At 46.0% G+C, this 23,760-nt stretch overlaps 1 protein-coding gene across 2 annotated transcripts in view; it reads right to left on the reverse strand.

Annotated features, from left to right (window-relative positions):
• Positions 1 to 4,521: 4,521 nt before the first annotated feature.
• The window catches only part of GC (GC vitamin D binding protein), a 45,280-nt gene continuing 26,041 nt past the window's right edge, over positions 4,522 to 23,760 (reverse strand). The window contains exons 7-13 of one of the 2 annotated variants that reach the window (XM_060247181.1): positions 20,989 to 21,118; positions 15,663 to 15,868; positions 12,911 to 13,043; positions 9,531 to 9,628; positions 7,633 to 7,765; positions 5,769 to 5,854; positions 4,522 to 4,677 (exon numbers count right to left, since the gene is read on the reverse strand). In XM_060247181.1, coding sequence (XP_060103164.1) covers positions 5,801 to 5,854; positions 7,633 to 7,765; positions 9,531 to 9,628; positions 12,911 to 13,043; positions 15,663 to 15,868; positions 20,989 to 21,118 — 754 coding nt within the window. In that variant the 3' untranslated portion in view covers positions 4,522 to 4,677; positions 5,769 to 5,800. Of the gene's footprint in view, positions 4,683 to 5,768; positions 5,855 to 7,632; positions 7,766 to 9,530; positions 9,629 to 12,910; positions 13,044 to 15,662; positions 15,869 to 20,988; positions 21,119 to 23,760 lie in introns of both variants that reach the window. The other variant, XM_060247180.1, reaches the window with a different exon arrangement.

The raw sequence follows: 23,760 nt of genomic DNA on the forward strand, positions 1-23,760 counted from the left end.
GAAATTTTAGTAGCTGACTCGCAGTGGACTGGCATTGTGAGTCTCGGATAACTTCATTGTGTCTTTGCAAGATTTCATCTTGCTTTTCCGACAATCGTATCATAGAAGGGCTTACATCTCTAAAGAGAAGTGAGCACTGTTCTAAGGCTTAAGAAGATGAGGCCTAGAAGGAAAGAGGAGTGAGACCAAAAGGAAGAGGGATCATTTTGGGGATGGTATTTTTGTATTTTTTGTGTGTGTATGCCTAAAAGTCATGGTGACTTCTTGCAACCCTTACTGAGGCATGGAGGACGTCCAGAGAAGTGGCTTGCTACAGTCCGCCTCTGCCTCCCAGTCCTGGTATTCCAAGGAGGTCTCCCACCAACCAAGGACTTGCCAACATTGGCTTAGCTTCTGAAATCAAGATGGGATTAGGCTTGTGTCATGATCCTGGACCTAGTGAGGCCTGCAGGCTCCAGAGAAGCCTGCCTCGGAGTTACAAAAGAGCCTACGTTTCCCAGGATCCCTTCTGTCCCTCTGATTGGGTGGCCAGGTTTTGGAGGGAAACAGCCCAGAGAGGGCTTGGGCTTGGGAGGAGAACATAAAAGGGCCGAGCCCAGGCAGGGGGTGTCCTTTTCCTGGAAGGCTGAGCTGGAAGCAGGCCGTAGCCTAGAGAACTTGCAGCAGGGGAAAGCTCCCTTACCCAAGAGGGCGAGTGTTGGTTATTAGAGTAGGGACTGTATAGATAAACGCATCAGGGCGTTTGTTTATTTGCACCAACCTTTACTGTATATATATATCACTGTTTTACCCACTTATTCTTTGAGCACTGTAAATAAACTGTTGTTGTTACACTCCTTGGGTCCTCATGTCTCCTTGGTCACAGTTAAGAGGTGTTTCTTAATAAGGAAGACAAGGGTGGTTGGGTGCTCTGGCCCCTCCATACAGAACCTTACCAGAGTGGTGGCAGCCAGTAGAAGGCCCTGCTCGGCCCCTGCTGTGTGACAGCTGGCCTTGCTGAGAGCTGCCAGCTCTGAGTTGGTAAATACCTGGAGGTTTTAGGGGTGGAGCCCGGGGAGGGCGGGGTTTGGGAAGGGGAGGGAACCCAGCACAATACAATGCCATAGAGTCCACCCTCCTAATCAGCCAACTGATCTCTTGTCATCTGGAGACGGGATCTCCAGCTGCCACCTGGCGATTGGCATCCATACCTGCTGATGTTCTTACTTGGTGAGACTGGAATTGCCAGCTTCCTAGAATGACAACATTTCTCAAGCACGCCTCCAGCAGCGCAGAAGGGGGGGGGGGGAAACCCTCAACCTGTTCTGAAGTATTTCCCGTAATGGAACCTACCATCAGCAAAGAAAGTATAACCATCAGTTATGAAAGTATAATCGTGCCAGTTTCAATCTATATGCTAATTCCACTTTCCCTTTCAATGCAATTGGAGGTAAAAATGACTCCAACCTCGGGAAAGGTATATCCTGCAATTTACAAAAAAAAATTACAGAGGGATGAAATATCAGAGAGCAATTGACCTCATTAAGATTGGGAAATGTCTGGAAAATGTTGTGTTAAAAGACTTGGAAGGAAAAGTTCATCTACTCCCCACACTAATTCCCTGGGTCACTTTGACACCACTTCTGGGGTAAGGGTGTAAGTTTATCTTTGGGTAAAGGGTGAGGCAGGTAACGGAAGAAGTGAGCAGTGACTGAGGAAATCTCATCCCCCACCACAGATTCTGTTAGTCTACAGACAGACTAACATGGCTACCTGTTTTGATTTATACTGACAGAGTTCTAAGAACATAAGAGAAGCCATGTTGGATCAGGTCAATGGCCCATCCAGTCCAACACTGTGTCACATAAGAGAAGCCATGTTGGATCAGGCCAACGGCCCACCCAGTCCAACACTCTGTGTCACAGAAGAACATAAGAGAAGCCATGTTGGATCAGGCCACTGGCCCATCCAGTCCAACACTCTGTGTCACATAAGAACATAAGAGAAGCCATGTTGGATCAGGCCAACGGCCCATTCAGTCCAACACTCTGTGTCACATAAGAACATAAGAGAAGCCATGTTGGATCAGGCCACTGGCCCATCCAGTCCAACACTGTGTCACATAACATAAGAGAAGCCATGTTGGATCAGGCCAATGGCCCATCCAGTCCAACACTCTGTGTCACATAAGAACATAAGAGAAGCCATGTTAGATCAGGCCAATGGCCCATCCAGTCCAACACTCTGTGTCACATAAGAACATAAGAGAAGCCCTGTTGGATCAGGCCAATGGCCCATCCAGTCCAACACTGTGTCACATAAGAACATAAGAGAAGCCATGTTGGATCAGACCAATGGCCCATCCAGTCCAACACTCTGTGTCACATAGTGGCCAACAAACAACAGCACACACACAAATCCAGGTGGCAAAGGCCAGCAGTGGGGCCAGAACACCAGAAGCCCTCCCACTGTGCCTCTCCCAAGCACCAAGAATACAGAGTATCGCTGCCCCAGACAGAGAGTTCCATCAATACGTTGTGGCTAATAGCTACGGATGGATTTCTGCTCCATAGGTTTATCCAGTCCCCTCTTGGAGCTGTCCATGCTTGTAGCTGCCACCATCTGTGGCAGTGAATTCCATGTGTGAATCACCCTTTGGGTGATGAAGTACTTCCTTTTGTCTGTTCTAACCCAACTGCTCAGCAATATCATCGAGTGCCCATGACTTCTTGTATTGTGAGAAAGGGAGAAAAGTACTTCTTTCTCTATCCCATGCATAATCTTGTAAACCTCTATCATGTCACTTCTCAGTCGACATTTCTCCAAGCTAAAGAGCCCCAAGCATTTTAACCTTTCTTCATACTGTTGGACTGGATGGGCCATTGGCCTGATTCAGCGTGGCATCTCCTAATGTTCTTATGTTCAATCAAGGTCAGTATTGTCTACTCTGACCGGCAGCAGCTGCTCCCAGGTCTCATAATATAACAAAAAAAAAAAGGGATCACAGTAAATGGGATAGGCAATAGAAGTTAAACAACTACTGCGACGGTAAACAAGGAATATAGTAACCATTAAAAAACTTTCATATATTTTAATGCTCAGCATTTTAAATTTTACAAACTTTATATCATAATAAAAATCCAATTTAAATATCCGTTCATAGATTTCATATTGTAAATGAGGCATACTTCATGTTGTAAAAGAAGTCAAATATTAACATTTCCATATTGCAAAAGAAAAAGTCTATGAGCACCCGGATATAGGCCCATTTCATCAGTAGACTTCCTTGGGAGTAATGCCTTTCTATGTTTTTTCAGAAGTAACAGCCGCTAGTACTGACCAGTGTTCATGATTCTTCTTATCACATCTTTACTCTCAATCACTCCAAGACACTTAAGTGTGTGCATTTTTCATATAGGAGCTAGAGCCAGTTCAAACTGATACATTCAGCCAGTAAATTCTAAGAGGTATTGAATTCAGGATAGGCACGGTACTGGTATGTTTGAAACCATACGCTGAAGTGTTTTGAGCTAAAATTGCTGCAAAAAGTAGGGCCTGCTCAAGTTTAAAATTAAAAATATAATTAATTATTAAGAAAATAAGAGCAAATGAACAGCTTGCTTAATATATTCATAGAGGGCTGCAGGCCAGCAAACTCCAGAAGGTTTTAGCATCTGGTTGAATGTATCAGTTTGAACTGGCTCAGTACTAGTGGCTGTTACTCCTGAAAAAACATAGAGCGTTTTCGCACTTACCTTAATCGGCAGTGACGTCCCTCTTCACCTCGCAGCGTCTGCGCAGACTTCGCACTAATTGCTCCGCAGAACCCGGAAGAGCCGCAAAGTCCCGCGGCTTCTGCGTCGCAAATGTAAACTGGTTTTTGGCGGTTTACATTTGTGACGCAAAAGCCGCGGGACTTTGCAGCTCTTCCAGGTTCTGCGGAGCAATTAGTGCGAAATCCGTGCAGACGCTGTGCGGTGAAGAGGGACGTCGCGCCGGCTTAAGGTAAGTGCGAAAACGCCCATAGAAAGGCATTACTCCTGAGGAAGTCTACTGATGAAATGGGCCTATATCCAGGTGCTCATAGACTTTTTTTGCAATATGGAAATATTAATATTGGACTTCTTTTGCCACATGAAGTATGCCTAATTTACAATATGAAATATATGAATGGATATTTAAATTGGATTTTTATTATGACATGAAGTTTAAAATTTAAAACGTTGAGCATTAAAATATATGAACGTTTTTTAGTGGTTACTATATTTCTTGTTTACCATCACAGTAGTTGTTTAACTTCTATTGCCGCTCCCGGGTCTCGGGCTGAGGTCTTTCACCCCACCTCCTTACCTGATCTTTGTAAATTGGAGATCCTGGGGACTGAACCTGGGCCCTTCTGCATGCCAGGCAGAGGCTCTTCCGCTGCGCCACAGCCCCACCCTGGTAATGGCTTCCACCAAGTGAGAAGGGCTGTCAACCAAAATGTATCCTCCTGTCACTTAACCCCAGACCTAATCTTGAAGTAACTGCAACAAAGGGAAATACTTTTTATAGCTTTATTGGGATTTTCAGTCTGTGGGAAGGAAAGATGATTCAGGATATCGGTGCAGGCAGTCCAGGGAAACGGAGGTTTGCTTGAATCAGAAAGTGACTAGTTTCATGTCTAGTAAGTCGTACGCAGATGATCACAAGCGTCAGCTGCTCTGAAGAAAGGACGAGGAAAAAGGGTTACAGTTACACCAAGAAAATAATAATAGAAGAAGAGGAGGAGGAGGAGGAGAAAGAGATTGGATATATACCCCACCCTTCATTCAGTGTCTCAGAGCAGTTTATAGTCTCCTTCCCTTCCTCTCCCTAGAACAGACCCCCTGTGAGGTAGCTGGGGCTGAGAGAGCTCTGAAAGAACTGCTCTTGCGAGAAACAGCTCTGAAAGAACTGCTCTTGCGAGAAACAGCTCTGAAAGAACTGTGAGGGACTCAAGGTCACCAGCAGGTGTGTGTGGCTAACTGGGGAATCACACCCGGTTCTCCAGAATAGAGCCTGCTGCTTTAACCACAACACCAAACTGGCTTTCCAGAGAGCAGGGCCTTTTTTGGAGCAGGAACTCCTTTGCATATTAGGCCACTGATGTAGGCAATCCTCCAAGAGTTTACAGGGCTCTTAGTAAAGGGTCTATTGTAAACTCCAGGAGGATTGGCTACATCAGGGGTGTGTGGCCTAATATGCAAAGGAGTTCTTACTACAAAAAAAAAAGCCCTGCCAGAGAGATGTACTACCCTTAACAATGGAGGTTTTGTTAAGCTATTAAACCTTTCACAGAATCATAGGGTTGGAAGGGACCCCCAGGGTCATCTAGTCCAACCCCCTGCACAATGCAGGAACTTCACAAATACCTGCCCCTAAGTTCCCAGGATCTGCATTGCTGTCAGATGGCCATCTAGCCTCTGTTTAAAAACCTCCAAAGGAGGAGAGCCCATCACCTCCTGAGGAAGCCTGTTCCACTGAGGAACTGCTCTGTCTGGAAGTTGTTCCTGATGTTGAGATGGAAACTCTTTTAGATTTAATTTCAACCCCGTTGGTTTTGGTCCAACTTTCTGGGGCCACAGAAAACAACTCCACACCATCCTCTATATGACAGCCCTTTCTTTTTATATGACCTTTACCTTTCTTTTTATCCTCAGTGTTTGAGGAAACACGGTGAGGTGGGGAAGAGAATATTACAGGGAATAAACTCACTTTCTGCCTTTCCAGTGCATGCAGAATTGCATTCTGTGCAATGTTCCACTTACTTGAGAGTTTTGTTTTTTAAAAAATAAAACCATCAGTGCAGCAGGCATACATTGTGGGAACATGTATGAGAAACTCCACTTTTAACCTGAAAATGAAGAAACATTTTGAATAGTGATCTCAGTCAGGGGTTCCCAACACGCAACCTGTGCGCACCATAACACCCACCAACACCTTTACTGTTGTCTGCCAAGTATTTTTAGAGGCTTGGTACGGTCAGGTGGGTTTTTTGCCCACCAGGGCTTCTGATTGGTCGCTGGAAATTTGATTGGCTGTGCGTATTTTTAAAAACGTTGCTTTGGAAGCAGTTGCCACCACAGCACAAGGATCTTCACTGTGATTGCAGGTCAGCTGTGGCAGCCATTTTGTGGCTGGCTCTGCCTCCCGAGGCAGCCATTTTGTGGATGCTCCACCACATGGTGTCAGAATTCCAAAGCCGCCCTCAGGCTTTTAAAAGTTGGGGACCCCTGATCTACATAACGGCTTTAAAGCTTTCTCATTTATGTGTCTTAGTGCCGCCTCATTACCATAAGATTCTAAAAGCAATCTACAGAAAAAGCGAAAAGCCCAAACGAATCACAAAAAGAGCAGCAATTGAAAAGGGTTTTTTCAATTTAAAAATGGCAACTGACTGAAACAAGACATCTAAATAAGTCAGTGGATCAAACTTCCCAGCAATAAAATTCATCAGTAAAACCCTAAAACTGGTCATTAGAGAATGTACACTGGGACCAAAATTCAGGTTCAGCATTTGAATTTGAAAATTCGAGAAATTTGAGAATCCAAATTTCAAAAATTCAAAATTTCTAAGATTCGAAATTCCATTAAAGTCAATATAAAACAATCTCTTACCAACGGCAAACAGATGATTAAGAGTTACTTATTCATTACATATGATTTAATATTTCTTTAAGCTCATGCTAGATGCTGCTGCACAGAATACAAAAGTAATGTAGAGTTGCCAGGTGTGATTGTCACATCAACAAGGGAATTTGGGGGTCAGTCCAGCAGTGGGTGGGGAGGTTCCCAATGCCATGACATCATGCAGAAGTGACCTCATCACAATGGCTATGTTGGAAATGTGGCTCTTCTTTTTGGGCAAACTGTGGTTAAAACTGGGCTCGAACCATAGAGTTTTGCCTCAAAAGCAGAGTGTCACTGTTGCCAATGTGATGACATCATTTCCATGTGATGTCATTGCATTGGGACTGTTGCCATTCGATATCACTGTTGGGAGCCGGGTTTCACCTGCTGGTGGGCAGAAGCCTAAAAAATCAGAGGATCCCCCACCTGGACCAGGGGTCTGGGAACCCTAAAGTAATGGGTTGCTCGCCCCTGGACTTCTCTGGGTACTTCCAGATCCTTCTTTATTCTAAGCCACTAGTCCAGAGTTCCCCAACATGGTGTCCACGGGCCAATGGCACCCAGTGACACCTTTTTTTGGCACCTGTCAAGTGTTTTCAGGAAGTGGGAGGAGTCTTGACTATTAGAAATCTGCTTGGCAGTGCGGATTTTTTAAAATGTTGCTTTAGCGGATTTTTTAAAATGTTGCTTTAGCTGCCACCACAGGACAAGGAACTGCGCTATGTGACCAAAGCTAAGCTGTGGCGATTGTTTTGTGGCTAGCTCCGCCTCCTGCGGCAGCCATTTTTTTTTGCTGCGCCCACCATACCATGTCAGAATTCCAAATGTGCCCACAGACTCAAAAAGTGTGGAGACCCCCCGCATTAGTCCAGACCGCCTGCATTTTCAGGGGTTTTGCTCCCTAAGGTAGAGAGGCCTAGAAACATTCTCTTTTAATCGTGAAAACACTTCAGGTTCCACTATGCCATTACTGGTTTTTAGACCCAAGAGATTTTTCTTTACCTTCAAGCCACAATATATTGGAGGAGCATTCACAAGGCAGCAGGTGGAAGCAAAGCTGGCTCTCTGCTCAACCAGCCCAGAAAGGATTTCTTCAGTGGTCTCTGGAAATGCCTCGCTATACGTCTCTCTCAGCCTGTAGTACAACGAAAGATAGTCATGTAGTTAGGATGAAGAAAAAAAGAAAGCTCACACAAGGAAAACGATGACTGGATGAAATGTATCACGTCTCTCTGTGTTATGTGCTGTCAATTTGCTTCCAGCTTATGTGACCCTCCAAAATGCCCTGCCATTAACAACTAATAACTCCATAATAAGGGAACCTTGAATAAGGGAGCTAACAGCCTGACTCCGGCTGTGACATTTGGATACATGCTTTAATGTGGTGAGGGGGCTTCAGGAAAACTGAGAGCAACATCATCAGGAATTTAGACTCTTTCAAGAATAGCTCGAGACAGAAAGGTCAAAGCTGAGACACCGGACTAAGGTGGATCCACCCCTGTGAGGCGAAGTAAGATTCTGGAGAGTTCTCCTGTTAGGATTGGATGTCACTATTACCTGGCTCGAGGGGCCCAAAATATAATTATGATATCCCCTAGGGACTTAGGTTCCTCAATGAGACTTCTTGGGTAAAAGCCTGACTCTATGCTTGGCAAACTGCTGAAGTAATCGTCTATATGAGGCCTGCATCTTGGTGTAAGATTGTACCCCCTAACAGGATTCTACCAACTTTCCCGGTATTGAAGTCAGACTGACTGGCCTGTAATTTCCCGGATCTCCTCTGGAACCCTTTTTAAAGATGGGGGTGACATTTGCTACCTTCCAGTCCTCAGGAACGGAGGCAGATTTCAATGAAAGATTAGCTACAGAGATCTGATGAGATCAGGCTAGCCTGGGCTATCCAATTCAGGGCAATAACCTAGAGAGGAGACAACTGAGAGGTGATATGATCACCATCTTCAAGTACTTGAAGGGAGGAAGGAAGGAAGGAAGGAAGGAAGGAAGGAAGGAAGGAAGGAAGGAAGGAAGGAAGGAAGGAAGGAAGGAAGGAAGGAAGGAAGGAAGGAAAAAACACAGCTAGATGGGGGAGTAGGGTTGTCAAGCCCCTGGTCCGGGTAGGGATCCCCCACTGGGTCGGCTGGGGGAACCTCCCCCTACATCGCCGGCGCGATGACGTCACCTGGAAGTGATGCCATTCCACTAGCTGCGTGGCGCAATGCTGCGTGGTGGCTGCTCTGAGCATTTCCTGGATGCTCTAGCCATTTGGGAGGGAAAACTCTATGGTACAATTTGCTCGCCAGAAGGGCTTGCAGGGGACTTGGCAACCCTATTGGGGAGAGAGGTAGAAAAAAAGCAACTTTAACTTTAAATGCATTCTTGAAGCTGTTGGCTGGCATGGCTTGGAGAAGTGATTTAAAAAAGACAAATGCCTTCTCCAAGTCAGCCAATGGGACAGTGGAGGCTTCGAGAGCCACACAATATGAGTGAAAGAGCCACATGTGGCTCTCAAGCCACATTTTGGCCACCCTTGATCTGCAGTTGTATCAAGACTGCTTTTTTGCTATGTGTTTTATTAACTTCAAGAGGCAAAACAACTGCAGATCAGTGAATATCCAGGGCAATCTGTACTTGATCCAGGATTAAATTTAAGTTTAGAATTTCTCCTGTTTAAACTGGAATTCAAGAGCCTTTGAATGTGGCACAGAGAAATATCGGAAAAATAAAAAAAGAATGCAACAGAGAAGACCTGTTCAGTCGCTAGTTACTGCTAGGTTAAACTAGGGGCAAGGGGGGGGGAATGATAATTTAAATAATATACCGGTATTTTACTTTATAAACATCTAGCCACTGTATCGAATGCAAAGGCCACCCCCTCCTCTTGTCTGGAAGGCAGCACTTACTTTTTCTTGAATTCGAGGAACGGAAGATGTGTGTATTCTGAACACAGTTCATTTCCTTTGGCAAGCAAATTGAATAACTGTTCGGTCATTTGTGGTCTCTGGAGTTCAGACGCAAAAGCATTAAAAACTGCATTAACGACCAAGTTTGTCAAGCATGCATATTTCTAAGCACAATGGTGGGTTCTTAAACAGAAAGGAGACCGTTAGTCTCCCCCGCCTCCCTCCCTTTTGTTCCAATGGTTGGGCAAACAACCATTTGATATTAACTGACAATGTAAAATATCCTGGATGAAAAAATGTATCTATAGGCCGCCGGTTTTTATTTTTATTCTATCTTGTTTTTACTAAATTATGGTTTAATGGTATTTTAATTGTTTAAACTGAAATTGTTTTAATTATTGTGTTGTAAGCCGCCCTGAGACACCTAGGTGAGAAGGGCGGGGTATAAATCTTAATATAAATAAATAAATAAATCCATCTAGCCCAAGGATGTTGACGCTGCAGCCGGGCTGTGAGGTGCCTCTCCCCCACATTCACGCAGACAGCTCTTATCAGGTCTGGAAGAAGTGTGAGGAATGGAGATGTTTTTAATAATCTACATTCCTTAGTAGTAAACTAGATACTATGTACTCACCTTTGAACCCGTAACCCCTGACTCAAAAAGCATCTGTATGTTATCCTTTGAACTAATCCTATATAGTAACAGTGTAATCACGTATACGTTCTTACTTCCAAGGATTCTGCCCTTGGCAAAGCTTCAGCGTTTCTACACGAAAGCAACTTTTGATTTCACAACAGAAGACTGATTGCCGAGAAATAGCGATGCTTGACAAACTTGTTCCACAGAATTAATTAATTAAAACAAGAAAAACCATACTGCTTTCTATTTTTTTCAATAGGAGCCAATGGGAGCCGCTCACTGCTATGGGAGGACAGACAAAGGTAGCCCCCAAGAACTTTGTTCAGATGTGGACCAGGTCTGTAGCCAGAACATTTTTATGGGGGGGTGGAATGAGCACAGTGGTGGTTAGCCCATCATTATTTATTTCTTTATACTTTATTAGTTATTTACCAATTTTCTGCCAATTTTCTATTTTCTACTTGAGACGCAAGGTGGATTACACGCAGCATGATGTGGGGCTTTTTTTGTAGCAGGAACTCCTTTGCCTATTAGGCCACACACCCCTGATGTAGCTAATCCTCCAAGAGCTTACAGCAGGCCATGTACGAAGAGTCCTGTACTAAGAGTCATATCCCAACCCCAGCCTTCCCACCACTTGCCAGACAGCTTCAAGTAGAGTTGCCAAGTCCAATTCAAGAAATATCTGGGGACTTTGGGGGTGGAGCCAGGAGACTTTGGGGGTGGATCCAGGAGACATTGGGGTGGAGCCAGGAGCAAGGGTGTGACGAGCATAATTGAACTCCAAGGGAGTTCTGGCCATCACATTTAAAGGGACCGCACACCTTTTTAAATGTCTTCCTTCCATAGGATATAATGAAGGATCGGGGCACCTTCTTTGAGGGCTCATAGAATTGGACCCCCTGGTCCAATCGTTTTGAAACTTAGGGAATATTTTGGGGAGAGCCACTGGATGCTGTACTGAAAATGTGGTCCCTCTACCTCAAAAAACGGGCCTCAGAGCCCCAGATAGCCCTGTAAGCTTCATGAGGACTGGCTACATCAGGGGTGCGTGGCCTAATAGGCAAAGAAGATCCTGGTACAAGAAGAGCCCTGAACACGGTATAGAATACGGTAGTCAAAGTGCACGAGAGATCTATTAAGCAATGCAAAAGCGTGAGGCGTGCAAAAATGACAAAAAGGATCAGATGAAATTGCTGAGCAGACAGGTTAAAACGGATAAAAGGAAGTACTTCTTCACCCAAAGGGTGATTAACATGTGGAATTCACTGCCACAGGAGGTGGTGGCGGCCACAAGCATAGCCACCTTCAAGAGGGTTTAGATAAAAATATGGAGCACAGGTCCATCAGTGGCTATTAGCCACAGTGTATGTGTGTATATACAATTTTTTGCCACTGTGTGACACAGAGTGTTGGACTTGATGGGCCGTTGGCCTCATCCAACATGGCTTCTCTTATGTTCTTATATACACTATGTCAAGTTATGCAGAAAATGGAATTACAAAAATAAAATAAAAACCATGCTGTAAGAGCATGATAGAACATAGAACAAATTAATAATATGCAGCATACACCATGGCACAGACTGCAGCGTTGTTCTGTATAAGCCTTATCAAAATGCTCTCCCAAGCAATTGTTTTACATAGTTTGCAGAATTAAAGAAGGTGTGAGAGCCTTCTTCCAGTTACTTAAACCCAAAACTGTAAATTTGATTCTAGCCAACTGCATAGAGAATTCACCCTTGGAAGATTTATGATAGGATTCACGCTTTTAACTTCAGCTTCGTTTTTTCCGCAAAGAAAATTTGTACCTGGAAGACGTGTGACAGATTTCACACCAACCTGTAAAGCTGATTGGTGGGGCTACATGTCTCTTGATTGATGGGGCACTGCCCCCTTTGCACCACCCTGGCTAAGGCCCTGATGTGGACCAAAGCTTTCCAGCGACCTTCCCTTCAATATTAATGGTCAGGGGTGGAATTCTAGCAGGAACCCCTTTGCATATTAGGCCACACACCCTGATGCAACCAATCCTCCTGGAGCTCTTTTTGGTAAGCTCTTGGAGGATTGGTAGGGTTGCCAAGTCCAATTCAAGAAATATCTGGGGACTTTGGGGGTGGAGCCAGGAGACATTAGGAGTGGAGCCAAGATCAAAGCTGTGACAAGCATAATTGAACTCCAAAGGGAGTTCTGGCCATCACATTTAAAGGGACGGCACACCTTTTCAATTCCTTCATTCCATAGGAAATAATGGATAGGGGCACCTTCTTTTGGGGCTCATAGAATTGGACCCCCTGGTCCAATCTTTTTGAAACTTGGGGGGTATTTTGGGGAGAGGCACTAGATGCTATACTGAAAATTTGGTGCCTCTACCTAAAAAAACAGCCCCCCCCAGAGCCCCAGATACCCGTGCATCAATTCTTCATGATTTTCTATGGGAATAAATCTCCATAGGGAATAATAGAGTTCCCAGCAGACATTTCCCTCCCCTCCCCCCGCTTTCTGATGACCCTGAAGCGAGGGGAGGGTCTCCAAACCGGGGGATCCCCTGCCCCCACCTGGGGATTGGCAACCCCAAGGATTGGCTACATCAGGGGGTTGCAGCCTAATATGCAAAGGAGCTCCTGCTAGAATTCCACCCCTGTTAATGTAATGCAGGCATCTGGCAGGCGGGTGAGGGAAGAGAACGCTGTGACGTTTTATTACTTTTAGACCAAAACAAGCTTTAGACATTTTATTACCTTCAGAGCAAAGCAAGCTTTGGGGTCGTCGTCACTGCAACAGTTAGCCACAATACTTCTGGAAGAATCTCTCAAAGCTGTAAAAAGCGCTTCTGGGGCATACGTGTACCGCCGAGCGATCTCAAACATATAGCTGGAAGTGAAAAGATAAAACAAAACAAGCCAATATTTCAGCCTTTGCGTCAGCCAAAGGTGCTTTGCAGTCCATTTCTCTCGCTGAGAGTCAGGGCAGAGAACTGAAACGGGAACTTTGGTTCCTGGCTTGTATGAAAACCGCCTGACCTCCATGCCTTGAGAACTGGGGACTCAGTTGCTCATCCAGTATGGTAGATAGCGCCTGGAACCAGAGACAAATGCCTGCTCAGCAATGTGCCATGTAAGGAATGGAGTTACTCCCATTGCATTTCAGGATGTAAGGGCTAGGACTTAATGGGTGATAGCAGCTGGCCGGTTTGGGGCGGCTTGAGGCCGCCCCAAATAAAGCCGGCCGGAAATAGAGTGCCCTGGAGCTTCTGGATGATGCTCGGAAAAGGGGCAGGCTGTGGGCACCCGGGGAGCATCTGGAATGCTCTTGCGTCCCGTCTGTGGCTTTCCAGGCTCCTTCGGCTTTCCAGATAGCCAGGAGGTGCCTCAGAGGCACCCCAGCGAAAAGGTACCACTTTGAAAGTGGTGCCCTTTTGAGCTGGCTCCCAGCAAGCCTGGGATGGGACTGGAGCGGGACGGGGACGGCAGGCACATGTGCGCGTGTGGACACGCTTTTTTGCTCCGCCTGCCTCCCGTCCCTCGGGCGGCTTTAAACGCCCGCCTGGTTTCATCCTATGGGTAAGGGTTAGGGTTGTTAAGTCCCTCCAGGCAACCGGCAAGGGGCAGGGGGAACTTGCCAGCTGTGTGGGGAGTCCTAGCTGGTGACAAAGTGATGCCATTCAGCCACCTAGTAATGCCCCTTCTGGCACACACCAGAAGTGGCATTGGTGTATTGCTGGCAATGCTGAACACCCTAGCTACCAGTGTGTCTGATGTCACCGGTGATGCAATGACATCTTTGTGGTGTGCACAGGAAGTGATGTCAGCGCATCTCCAGCAACTTCAGTGCATCATTGGTGAGGCACCCCACCACCTGGTAAGTCCACCCAGCCCCTAGCTGGGCAATGAAAGATGGGAAAATGAAATAAGCACCAGATAAGACTCAAGAGGAAGGGCATTCCAAAGTGAAGTGCCACCTCCAAGATTAAGTCTGCCTGTGGGCTTGAGAAGAGGATCATATAGGGTTGCTTAGGGCTTTTTTTGTAGGAAAAGCCCAACAGGAACTCCTTTGCATATTAGGCCACACAACCCTAATGTAGCCAATCCTCCGAGAGCTTACAGGGCTCTTAGCACAGGACCTATTGTAAGCTCCAGGAGGATTGGCAACATCAAGTGTGTGGCCTAATATGCAAAGAAGTTCCTGCTACCAAAAGAGACCTCTCTGAATCTGAGCATGGAAGTTCAATTGAGATTTTATGGCTGCTGTCGGACCTTTAGAATTAGTCCTCCGTCAAAGGTCAAAACAGGCCTGGAATGAACCTGGCCCCCTTTCACGCTACCTTTTACTGACAGAAACCAAGGCCTGTAGGCTGGCAATACTGCTGTGGTTGCCTAGCAACAGCCATTGAAGGCATTCACTTCTTAAAACTACAGGCACCACTTCTATCATTTTGAGGTGGTTAACCCTCCAGTGCATTTTTTCTAGTTCAGATTTTTCTGCAAACCTGGGGCTTTTTTCAGGCCTGCAGAAAGGTATGTTTTGTCTGCTCATGGCCCCAATCTTTGAATTTAAGTATTCATCAAAGGGTCCATGCTGAGAATTAGATTCAGCAGGAGCTCACAGGATCACAGCTCCTGAACCTTTCTGAGAGTTCCACCTCCTCCTTCATACCTTGTCCCCTGAATAGTAGGTGCAGCTGCATAACAATCCCTGGATGAGTTCCACCACCTATTTTTCTACAAAACAACCCCTGCATATTAGTAATTGTGAAAATGAAACCAGGGAATGTTAATAATGATTAATAAACAGTAACATGTGGAATTCACTGTAACATGTGGAATTCACTGCCACAGGAGGTGGTGGCAGCTACAAGCATTCAAGAGGGGGTTAGATAAAAATATGGAGCAGAGGTCCATCAGTGGCTATTAGCCACAGTGTGTGTGTGTGTGTGTACATATATATATATATATATATATATATATATATATATATATATATATATATATATATATATATATATATATATATTTGGCCACTGTGTGACTTAGAGTGTTGGACTGGATGGGCCATTGGCCTGATCCAACATGGCTTCTCTTATGTTCTTCTGTGACACAGAGTGTTGGACTGGATGGGCCATTGGCCTGATCTAATATGGCTTTGCTTATGTTCTTATGTGACAGAGTGTTGGACTGGATGGGCCATTGGCCTGATCCAGCAGGGCTTCTCTTATGTTCTTATGTGACTCAGAGTGTTGGACTGGATGGGCCATTGGCCTGATCTAATATGGCTTCTCTTATGTTCTTATGTGACACAGAGTGTTGGACTGGATGGGCCATTGGCCTGATCCAACATGGCTTCTCTTATGTTCTTATGTGACACAGAGTGTTGGACTGGATGGGCCATTGGCCTGATCCAACATGGCTTCTCTTCTTATGTTCTTAACATAGGGTCTAAGGGTGGACCTTTATCTTGGGAGAAAGCAGAGAGGACAAATCTGAATTGACTTACTGAAGAGGTTTCAGGTTTCCATAATTTTCCCTGCACAGGTCTTCATCGTCTGGTTGAGGAAAATCTGGAAGGTGGGGCGATTTGGCCCACGGGAGCGAATAGATGCAGAAATATGCCTTCACTGTGCATTCACCTGCACAACAATCAGCAAACCTTTGGTCTTTTGCAGAGAGCTTGCTGCAGATTTTGGCGGTGTGCTCCGACAACTGGAAAGGAGGCAGCCAATAATTTGGTCATGCAACCGAACAAAGCATTTTTGTTTATGTCGAACAAGATCTACATTGTCTAGCTGTAAGTTACAGCGGAGGCCTAATGTCAAGTCTGTGTAAAACTCTGGTCAAGTCTGTATCTAACTTTGGCTCAGGCAAAGAGCATCCTGGGTAAAAGCTAAACTGTATCCAGTTGCTGCTAGCTTAAACTCTCCCTACCCCACCCCCCTCCTCCTCTTTGTTATGTAGTATTGCTTTGAAATGGGAATATGTGAAAGCTTTATCTGTGTCTTCTCAGGCTTGGCTCAGGGGGAGTCTGGAGCCAGCGAAGCTCAAGGCCAAAGCAGGCCTGAGAACGAATTGGTAACATCAATGTGTGAATGTGCCCTGCATAGTCCCCCCTCCCTGAAGAATCCCTTTGAAGTGTACCTATATGATTGCATTCTACTGTATGATCCTTAGTCTTTCAATCTTAGCCTGGTCGAGAACAACAGTATCAATAAACTAGTTATTTTGTTTCAACAACGACTCGTTATTGAATCTGCCGACTTGACACCTAAGAACACTTCCCTGAGAGTAAGTCCCACTGAGCAGGCTTTTGCAGAATCCTGAGGATACTTGGTTTGGATTACGCTGTTAGAGATCCAGTGTAATATAGCGATTCAGAGTGCTGGACTAGCATCAGGAAAAACCAGGTTGGAATCCCGACTCCTGCTGTGGCAGCTCCTTGGGCCTGTCCCAGTCTCTCAGCCTAATCTACCTCACAAGGTTGTTGCGAATATAAAATGGAGGAGAGGTATGGCTGCCAAGTCCAATTCAAGAAATATCTGGAGACTTTGGGGGTGGAACCAGGAGACTTTGGGGGTGGAGCCAGGGGACATTAGGGGTGGAGCCAAGGGCAAGGCTGTGACAAGCAGGATTGAACTCCAAAGGCAGTTCTGGCCATCACATTTAAAGGGACTACACACTTTTTAAAAGCCTTCCTTCCATAGGAAATAATGAAGGATAGGGGCACCTTCTTTTGGGGTTCATAAAATTGGACCCCCTGGTCCAATCTTTTTGAAACCTGGGGGGGATTTGGGGGAGTGGCACTGAATGCTATACTGAAAATTCGGTGCCTCTATCTCAAAAAACAGCCCCCCGCAAAGCCCCAGATACCTGCGGATCAATTCTCTATTATTTTCTATGGTAATAAGTCTCCATAGGGAATAATAAGAGTTCCCAGCAGACATTTCCCTCCCCTCCCCCCGCTTTCTGACGACCCTGAAGCGGGGGAAGGCCTCCAAACCGGGGGATCCCCTGCCCCCACCTGGGGATTGGCAACCCTAAGGAGAGGAAAACAATGTAAGGCTCTTTGGGTCCCAATGAGGAGAAAGGCAGGAGAAGTAGTAGATATACCCTGCCAGTAGTAGATAGGGGACCCCTATCATCATCAAGCCGCATTCCAAAGTGACAGCTGCCCCACCCACACATGCGCGCGCGCACACACAAAAAACGAACGCCGTATGTTTCCTTATGGGGGAGTGACGCAACAGTCCCCGATGGGAGGCTAGGGATCCGCCCACCCCAAGTTAATGCCGGATGTTTCCTAAGGGGGAAAGGAGGGGCAGTCAGAGGTGTAGCAGGCTTCATATTGTTTGGGGAAAGCGTGTTTTGCAACACGGACGTCATTTAGAGAATTGTGGAGATGCAACGGTTCTAAGCGGACATAGTTTGGAGAGGAGACATACCCAACGGATAAAATGATGGCTTTAAAACTGAACACGGCCAACCTTATACGTGTAACACGTCCCTTTAACATCAGGTTGCGTCAGGTTGTGTGTCGATACAACTCATGCTCTTTAACTTGTTCATTAATGATCCGGAGTCGGGAGTAAGCAGCAAAGTGGGCAAGTTTGCAGAAAACATACGGCGTGCGTTTTTTGTGTGTGCGCGCGCGCATGTGTGGGTGGGGCAGCTGTCACTTTGGAATGCGGCTTGATGATGATAGGGGCCCCCTATCTACTACTGGCAGGGTATAAACAGGGGTGGAATTCTAGCAGGAGCTCCTTTGAAGAAGAAAAGGAAGACTGCAGATTTATACCCCACCCTTCTCTCTGACTCGGAGCGGCTTACAATCTCCTTTATCTTTCCTCCCCACAACAGACACCCTGTGAGGTGAGTGGGGCTGAGAGAGCTCTCCCAGAAGCTACCCTTTCAAGGACAACTCCCGCGAGAGCTACGGCTGACTCAAGGCCATTCCAGCAGCTGCAAGCGGAGAAGTGGGGAATCAAGACTGGTTCTCTCAGCTAAGAGTTTACGCATTTAACCCGAGGCCAGTCCAGCAGCTGCAAGCGGAGGAGTGGGGAATCAAACCCTGTTCGCTCAGCTAAGAGTTTGCACATTTAACCACCGCACCGAAATACCTCTCTCTCTACAGTACCTTGCCCTCCACCCGTTCCCTTTTTTGCTCCTTCCAATTGCTACCCAAGTGGTCTTGCTTATCATGGGATTAAAAATGAAAGCAAACATGCACTTGAAGCCCCTCCAGTCAGGGCCATAACTAGGAGGGGGCAGTGAGCGCAGCGTCCCTTCCAAATCTGCCAGACGCACCATCTCCTGATCCCTGACCCCCTTTCCTCTTGTTTATGCTTTGTTAATTAAATTAGCACTCCCTTGCACCACCTCCAGGCCTTCCAGGTCTTGAGGGGGAATCAAATGGGAGCCACCTATTCACTGGTAGGAAGGAAACATTAGCAGACCTGTTTTCTTTTTTCTTTCCCCCTTTTTTTTAAGCGGCCCCGTGGCGCAGAGTGGTAAAGCAGCAGTACTGCAGTACTGTGATCTGAACTCTCTGCTCACGACCTGAGTTCGATTCCGACGGAAGGCGGCCCGTGGTTGACTAGGCTTCCCAATCCCCAGGTCCCAGAGGGGGATCCCCCGGTTTTACAGGCTTCCCCCCTCCCCCCAGCCAGCTGGTCAGTGGGGGAAGCCCCGCCCCCAGAGCCATCATGCACCTCCATGAACGATTCCCATAGGGAATGATGGGGAATTGATCCGCGGGTATCTGGGGCTCTGGGGGGGGCTGTTTTTTGAGTTAGAGGCACCAAATTTTCAGTATAGCATCTAGTGCCTCTCCCCAAAATACCTTCCAAGTTTCAAAAAGATTGGACCAGGGGGTCCAATTCCATGAGCCCCAAAAGAAGGTGCCCCTATCCATTATTTCCTATGGAAGGAAGGCATTTAAAAAGGTGTGCCATCCCTTTAAATGTGATGGCCAGAACTCCCTTGAAGTTCAATTATGCTTGTCATACCCTTGTTCTTGGCTCCACCCCCAAAGTCCCCAGATATGTCTTAAATTGGACTTGGCAACCCTAAGGTTGACTCAGCCTTCCATCCTTCCGAGGTCAGTAAAATGAGTACCCAGCTTGCTGGGGGGGGGGGGAGTGTAAAAGACTGGGGAAGGTAATGGCAAACCACCCCATAAAAAGTCTGCCATGATCACCCCAGAGTCGGAAACGACTGGTGCTTGCACAGGGGACCTTTCCTTTTCCCTTTCTTGTTTTCCTTTCCTTTTTTTTTCAGTTTTAAAATAATTTTATTTAAAAACGATCAAGAAATACAAATAAGATTATGTAGAGCAGCGATAATCTGAGCAGAGCAAAATTACAGACAATGAAAAAGAAACAGCATTTTCATAAACTAAGTCGTTCAAAGAAAAAAAATCAGTTAAACCATTTTAGATGTATTAAATCAGTAAGATATAAATTCCACATATTTCTTTGGTAAATGATATCCCTTATTGTCCTTAAATGTAATATGGTTTAAAAAGCGAGACCATTTTTCTTCAAAGTCTGCCTTGCATGATGGATTATCAGCTATTAATAGTTGTGTAGCTGTTTTATCTGAAATTAACCAATCCCACATTTTACTTATCCAACAGTGAACCGCAGGCAAAGACTTTCCCCCTCAACTCCTTGCCAACAGTTTAAGCCCCCAGTAATAAAGTCTCAACCAGCTTTTTTACTCATATTATTCATTTTTGTTTTGTTCCAGAATTTTAATAAAACCAACTCAGCTGTGTTTGGAACCAACATCCCCATAATCGCATTAATAACCTTTAAGATTTTATTCTAGAATTACTTCACTAATGGATGTTCCCACCAGCAATAATGAATAAATAATAATGAATTAATAATAAATAAATAAATAAATAAATAAATAAATAAATAATGAATAAATGAACTCATAGAACCACACCGCTTTCAACAACCTGGATTTGTTAAGGATGTCCTATAAAGTAGGTTTTTTTGGTGTTAAATACCATCTTGAAAATAGTTTTGTTGTCTAATGATGATAGATCTTGAATTATATAATGAATTATTCCAAATACCTTCCCACTGTATCTCATCTAGAGTAATATTACAGTCTTTATGCCATGCCTTCTGTTGTGGAGTAACCAAAGACCAATCCTTACTATTCAATAAACTGTAAATTGACTTCAAAACTCCTTTGTTTTATCTTTGTTCCAAAAAAGCTGCCATTTCCCCCCTCCTTGGAACTACCTGAATTGTGGAATATCCTCCCACAGCACTCCTATGCACATCAACAACAGAACACACACACTTCCACCAAGCGAATAATAATAAAATATTGGATTTTTATCCCGCCCTCCACTCTGAATATCAGAGTGGCTCACAATCTCCTTTAGCTTCCTCTCCCACACCCTGCGGGGTGGGTGGAGCTGAGAGGGCTCTGACAGAAGCTGCCCTTTCAACGACAACCTCTGCCAGAACTATGGCTGACCCAAGGCCATCCCAGCAGCTGCAAGTGGAGGAGTGGGGAATCAAACCCGGTTCTCCCAGATAAGAGAGCTATGGCTGACTCAAGGCCATTCCAGCAGGTACAAGTGGAGGAGTGGGGAATCAAACCCGGTTCTCCCAGATAAGAGAGCTATGGCTGACCCAAGGCCATCCCAGAAGCTGCAAGTGGAGGAGTGGGGAATCAAACCCGGTTCTCCCAGATAAGAGTCCGCGCACTTAACCACTACACCAAACTGGCTCTCCGATAACCTGCCAGAGGTCTGAATGACAGTTCCTGGTGACTTACGAAAGCACCTCTGGCTCCGAAACACCCACCTCTCTCTCGAAGCTGACGTTGGCTGTGGGATTACAGGCCCTGGAAAGTACTTCCGAAGCATCTGTGGCCAGGGCTATGACATCCTCGTAGGAAGCGTTGGTACTTTTCTGGGCAAACTTTATTACGTAGCTAGATGTGGGCCAAGAAAGTAAGACTTGAGATTAGTTTACACCAGGGATCCCCAACCCCTGGGCCATGGACCGGTCCCAGTCCATGGCCTGTTAGCAACTGGGCCATGAGTTGTACAATTATTTCATTATATATCACAATGTGGTAAGAAGAAGAAGGAGGAGGAGAAGACATTGGATTTATATCCCACCCTCTACTTCAAATCTCAGAGTCTTGGAGTGGCTCACAATCTCTTTTATCTTCCTCCCCCACAACAGACACCCTGTGAGGTGGGTGGGACTGAAAGAGCTCTCTCAGAAACTGCCCTTTCAAGGACAACCTCTGCCAGAGCAATGACTGACCCAAGGCTATTCTAGCAGCTGCAAGTGGAGGAATGGGGGAATCAAACCCGGTTCTCCCAGATAAGAGTCCACAGACTTAACCACGCACCAAAATAAAGTGCACAATTGTATCATCCTGAAACCATCACACACATGCACCCAGTCCGTGGAAAAAATTGCCTTTCACAAAACTGGTCTTTGGTTCCAAAAAGGTTGGGGACCGCTGGTTTACGCCATTCCAGAAGCCATCTGTCCGCTGCTCCAAATCTTTTCTTATTGACCCTGGTAGGAAGTACACTGTCGATTTAGATGTACTAATGAATCTTGGGGAACATCTGCACTTCCTTGTATTTGTCTTATAGCATATGTAGTGTCATGACTCAGCTGTAAGGAGCGACCTCGGCGTTTTATTTATTTACTTTGGATTTATACGTCGCCCACTCCACAAGCGGACCCTGGGTGGCGAACGGTCATAGCTGAAACAATTTGAATTACAGTTTTAAGAATTACAGAAAGAAGTCCTTTTCTCCCTTTCTCACAATTCAAGAACTCATGGGCATTCAATGAAATTGCTGAGCAGTTGGGTTAGAACGGATAAAAGGAAGTACTTCTTCACCCAAAGGGTTATTAACATGTGGAATTCACTGCCACAGGAGGTGGCGGCTACAAGCATAGCCAGCTTCAAGAGAGGATTGGATAAAAATATGGAGCAGAGGTCCATCAGTGGCTATTAGCCACAGTGTGTGTGTGTGTATTGGCCACTGTGTGACACAGAGTGTTGGACTGGACGGGCCATTGGCCTGATCCAACATGGCTTCTCTTATGTTCTTATGTGACACAGAGTGTTGGACTGGATGGGCCATTGGCCTGATCCAACAGGGCTTCTCTTATGTGACACAGAGTATTGGACTGGATGGGCCATTGGCCTGATCCAACATGGCTTCTCTTATGTTCTTATGTGATACAGAGTGTTGGACTGGATGGGCCGATGGCCTGATCCAACAGGGCTTCTCTTATGTTCTTAAGAGAATAAAAAATGTATAAACAATTTAAAACGAAACATTTGGTGCCATGGAAAAGATTTTTTTTAACACAGGTAGAGCAGATTTTATTGTTATCTCTGTTCTTCTGTTAATCTGTTAGTGGTCCTACGGATAATATTGCTCGGCGGCATAGCAGTGGCAGCCTCATCCCGCATTCGTTGTTGTAGGCCTGTCAAAAGAGTTTGACTTTACAGGCCCTGCGGAATTGGGAGAGGTCCTGCAGGGCTCTTGTGGCCTCTGAGAGAGCATTCCATAGCGTTGGTGTTGCCACTGAGAAGGCCCTAGTCCACATAGAACTTCTGTTCCAAGGACACAGAACTTATGGAAGAAGAACTGCAGATTTATACCCTACCCTTCTCTCTGAATCAGAGACTCAGAGCGGCTTACAATCTCCTATATCTTCTTCCCCCACAACAGACACCCTGTGAGGTGGGTGGGGCTGAGAGGGCTCTCACAGCAGCTGCCCTTTTAAGGACAACTCCTACAAGAACTAGGGCTAACCCCAGGCCATTCCAGCAGCTGCAAGTGGAGAGGAGAAGAAGAAGACGACTGCAGCTTTATACCCTACCCTTCTCTCTGAATTAGAGGCTCAGAGTGGCTTACAATCTCCTATATCTTCTTCCCCCACAACAGACACCCTATGAGGTGGGTGGGGCTGGAGAGGGTTCTCCAAGCAGCTGCCCTTTCAAGGACAGAGCGGCCTACAATCTCCTTTCCCTTCCTCCCCCACAACAGACACCCTGTGAGGTGGGAGGGGCTGGAGAGGGTTCTCCAAGCAGCTGCCCTTTCAAGGACAGAGCGGCCTACAATCTCCTTTCCCTTCCTCCCCCACAACAGACACCCTGTGAGGTGGGAGGGGCTGGAGAGGGCTCTCACAGCAGCTGCCCTTTCAAGGACAACTCCTACAAGAACTATGGCTGACCCCAGGCCATTCCAGCAGCTGCAAGTGGAGGAGTTGAGAATCAAACCTGGTTCTCCCAGATAAGAGTCCGCACACTTAACCACTACACCAAACTGGACATACGTCTTGGTCTGTAGAGGAACTGGATACTCATCCTATACCAATAGGGTTGCCAATCCCCGGGGGGTGGGGTAGGGGATCCCCCAGTTTGGAGGCCCTCCCCCCACTTTGGGGTCATCAGAAAGCGGGACGAAGAGAAACGTCTGCTGGGCACTCCATGATTCTCTATGGAGACCGATTCCTATAGGGTATAATGGAGAATTTATCTGTGGGTATCTGCAGCTTTGCAGGTGCTGTTTTCTGAGGTAGAGGCACCAC

This window comes from Heteronotia binoei, chromosome 9 (assembly GCF_032191835.1).
Source record: "Heteronotia binoei isolate CCM8104 ecotype False Entrance Well chromosome 9, APGP_CSIRO_Hbin_v1, whole genome shotgun sequence".
Lineage (NCBI taxonomy): Eukaryota > Metazoa > Chordata > Lepidosauria > Squamata > Gekkonidae > Heteronotia > Heteronotia binoei.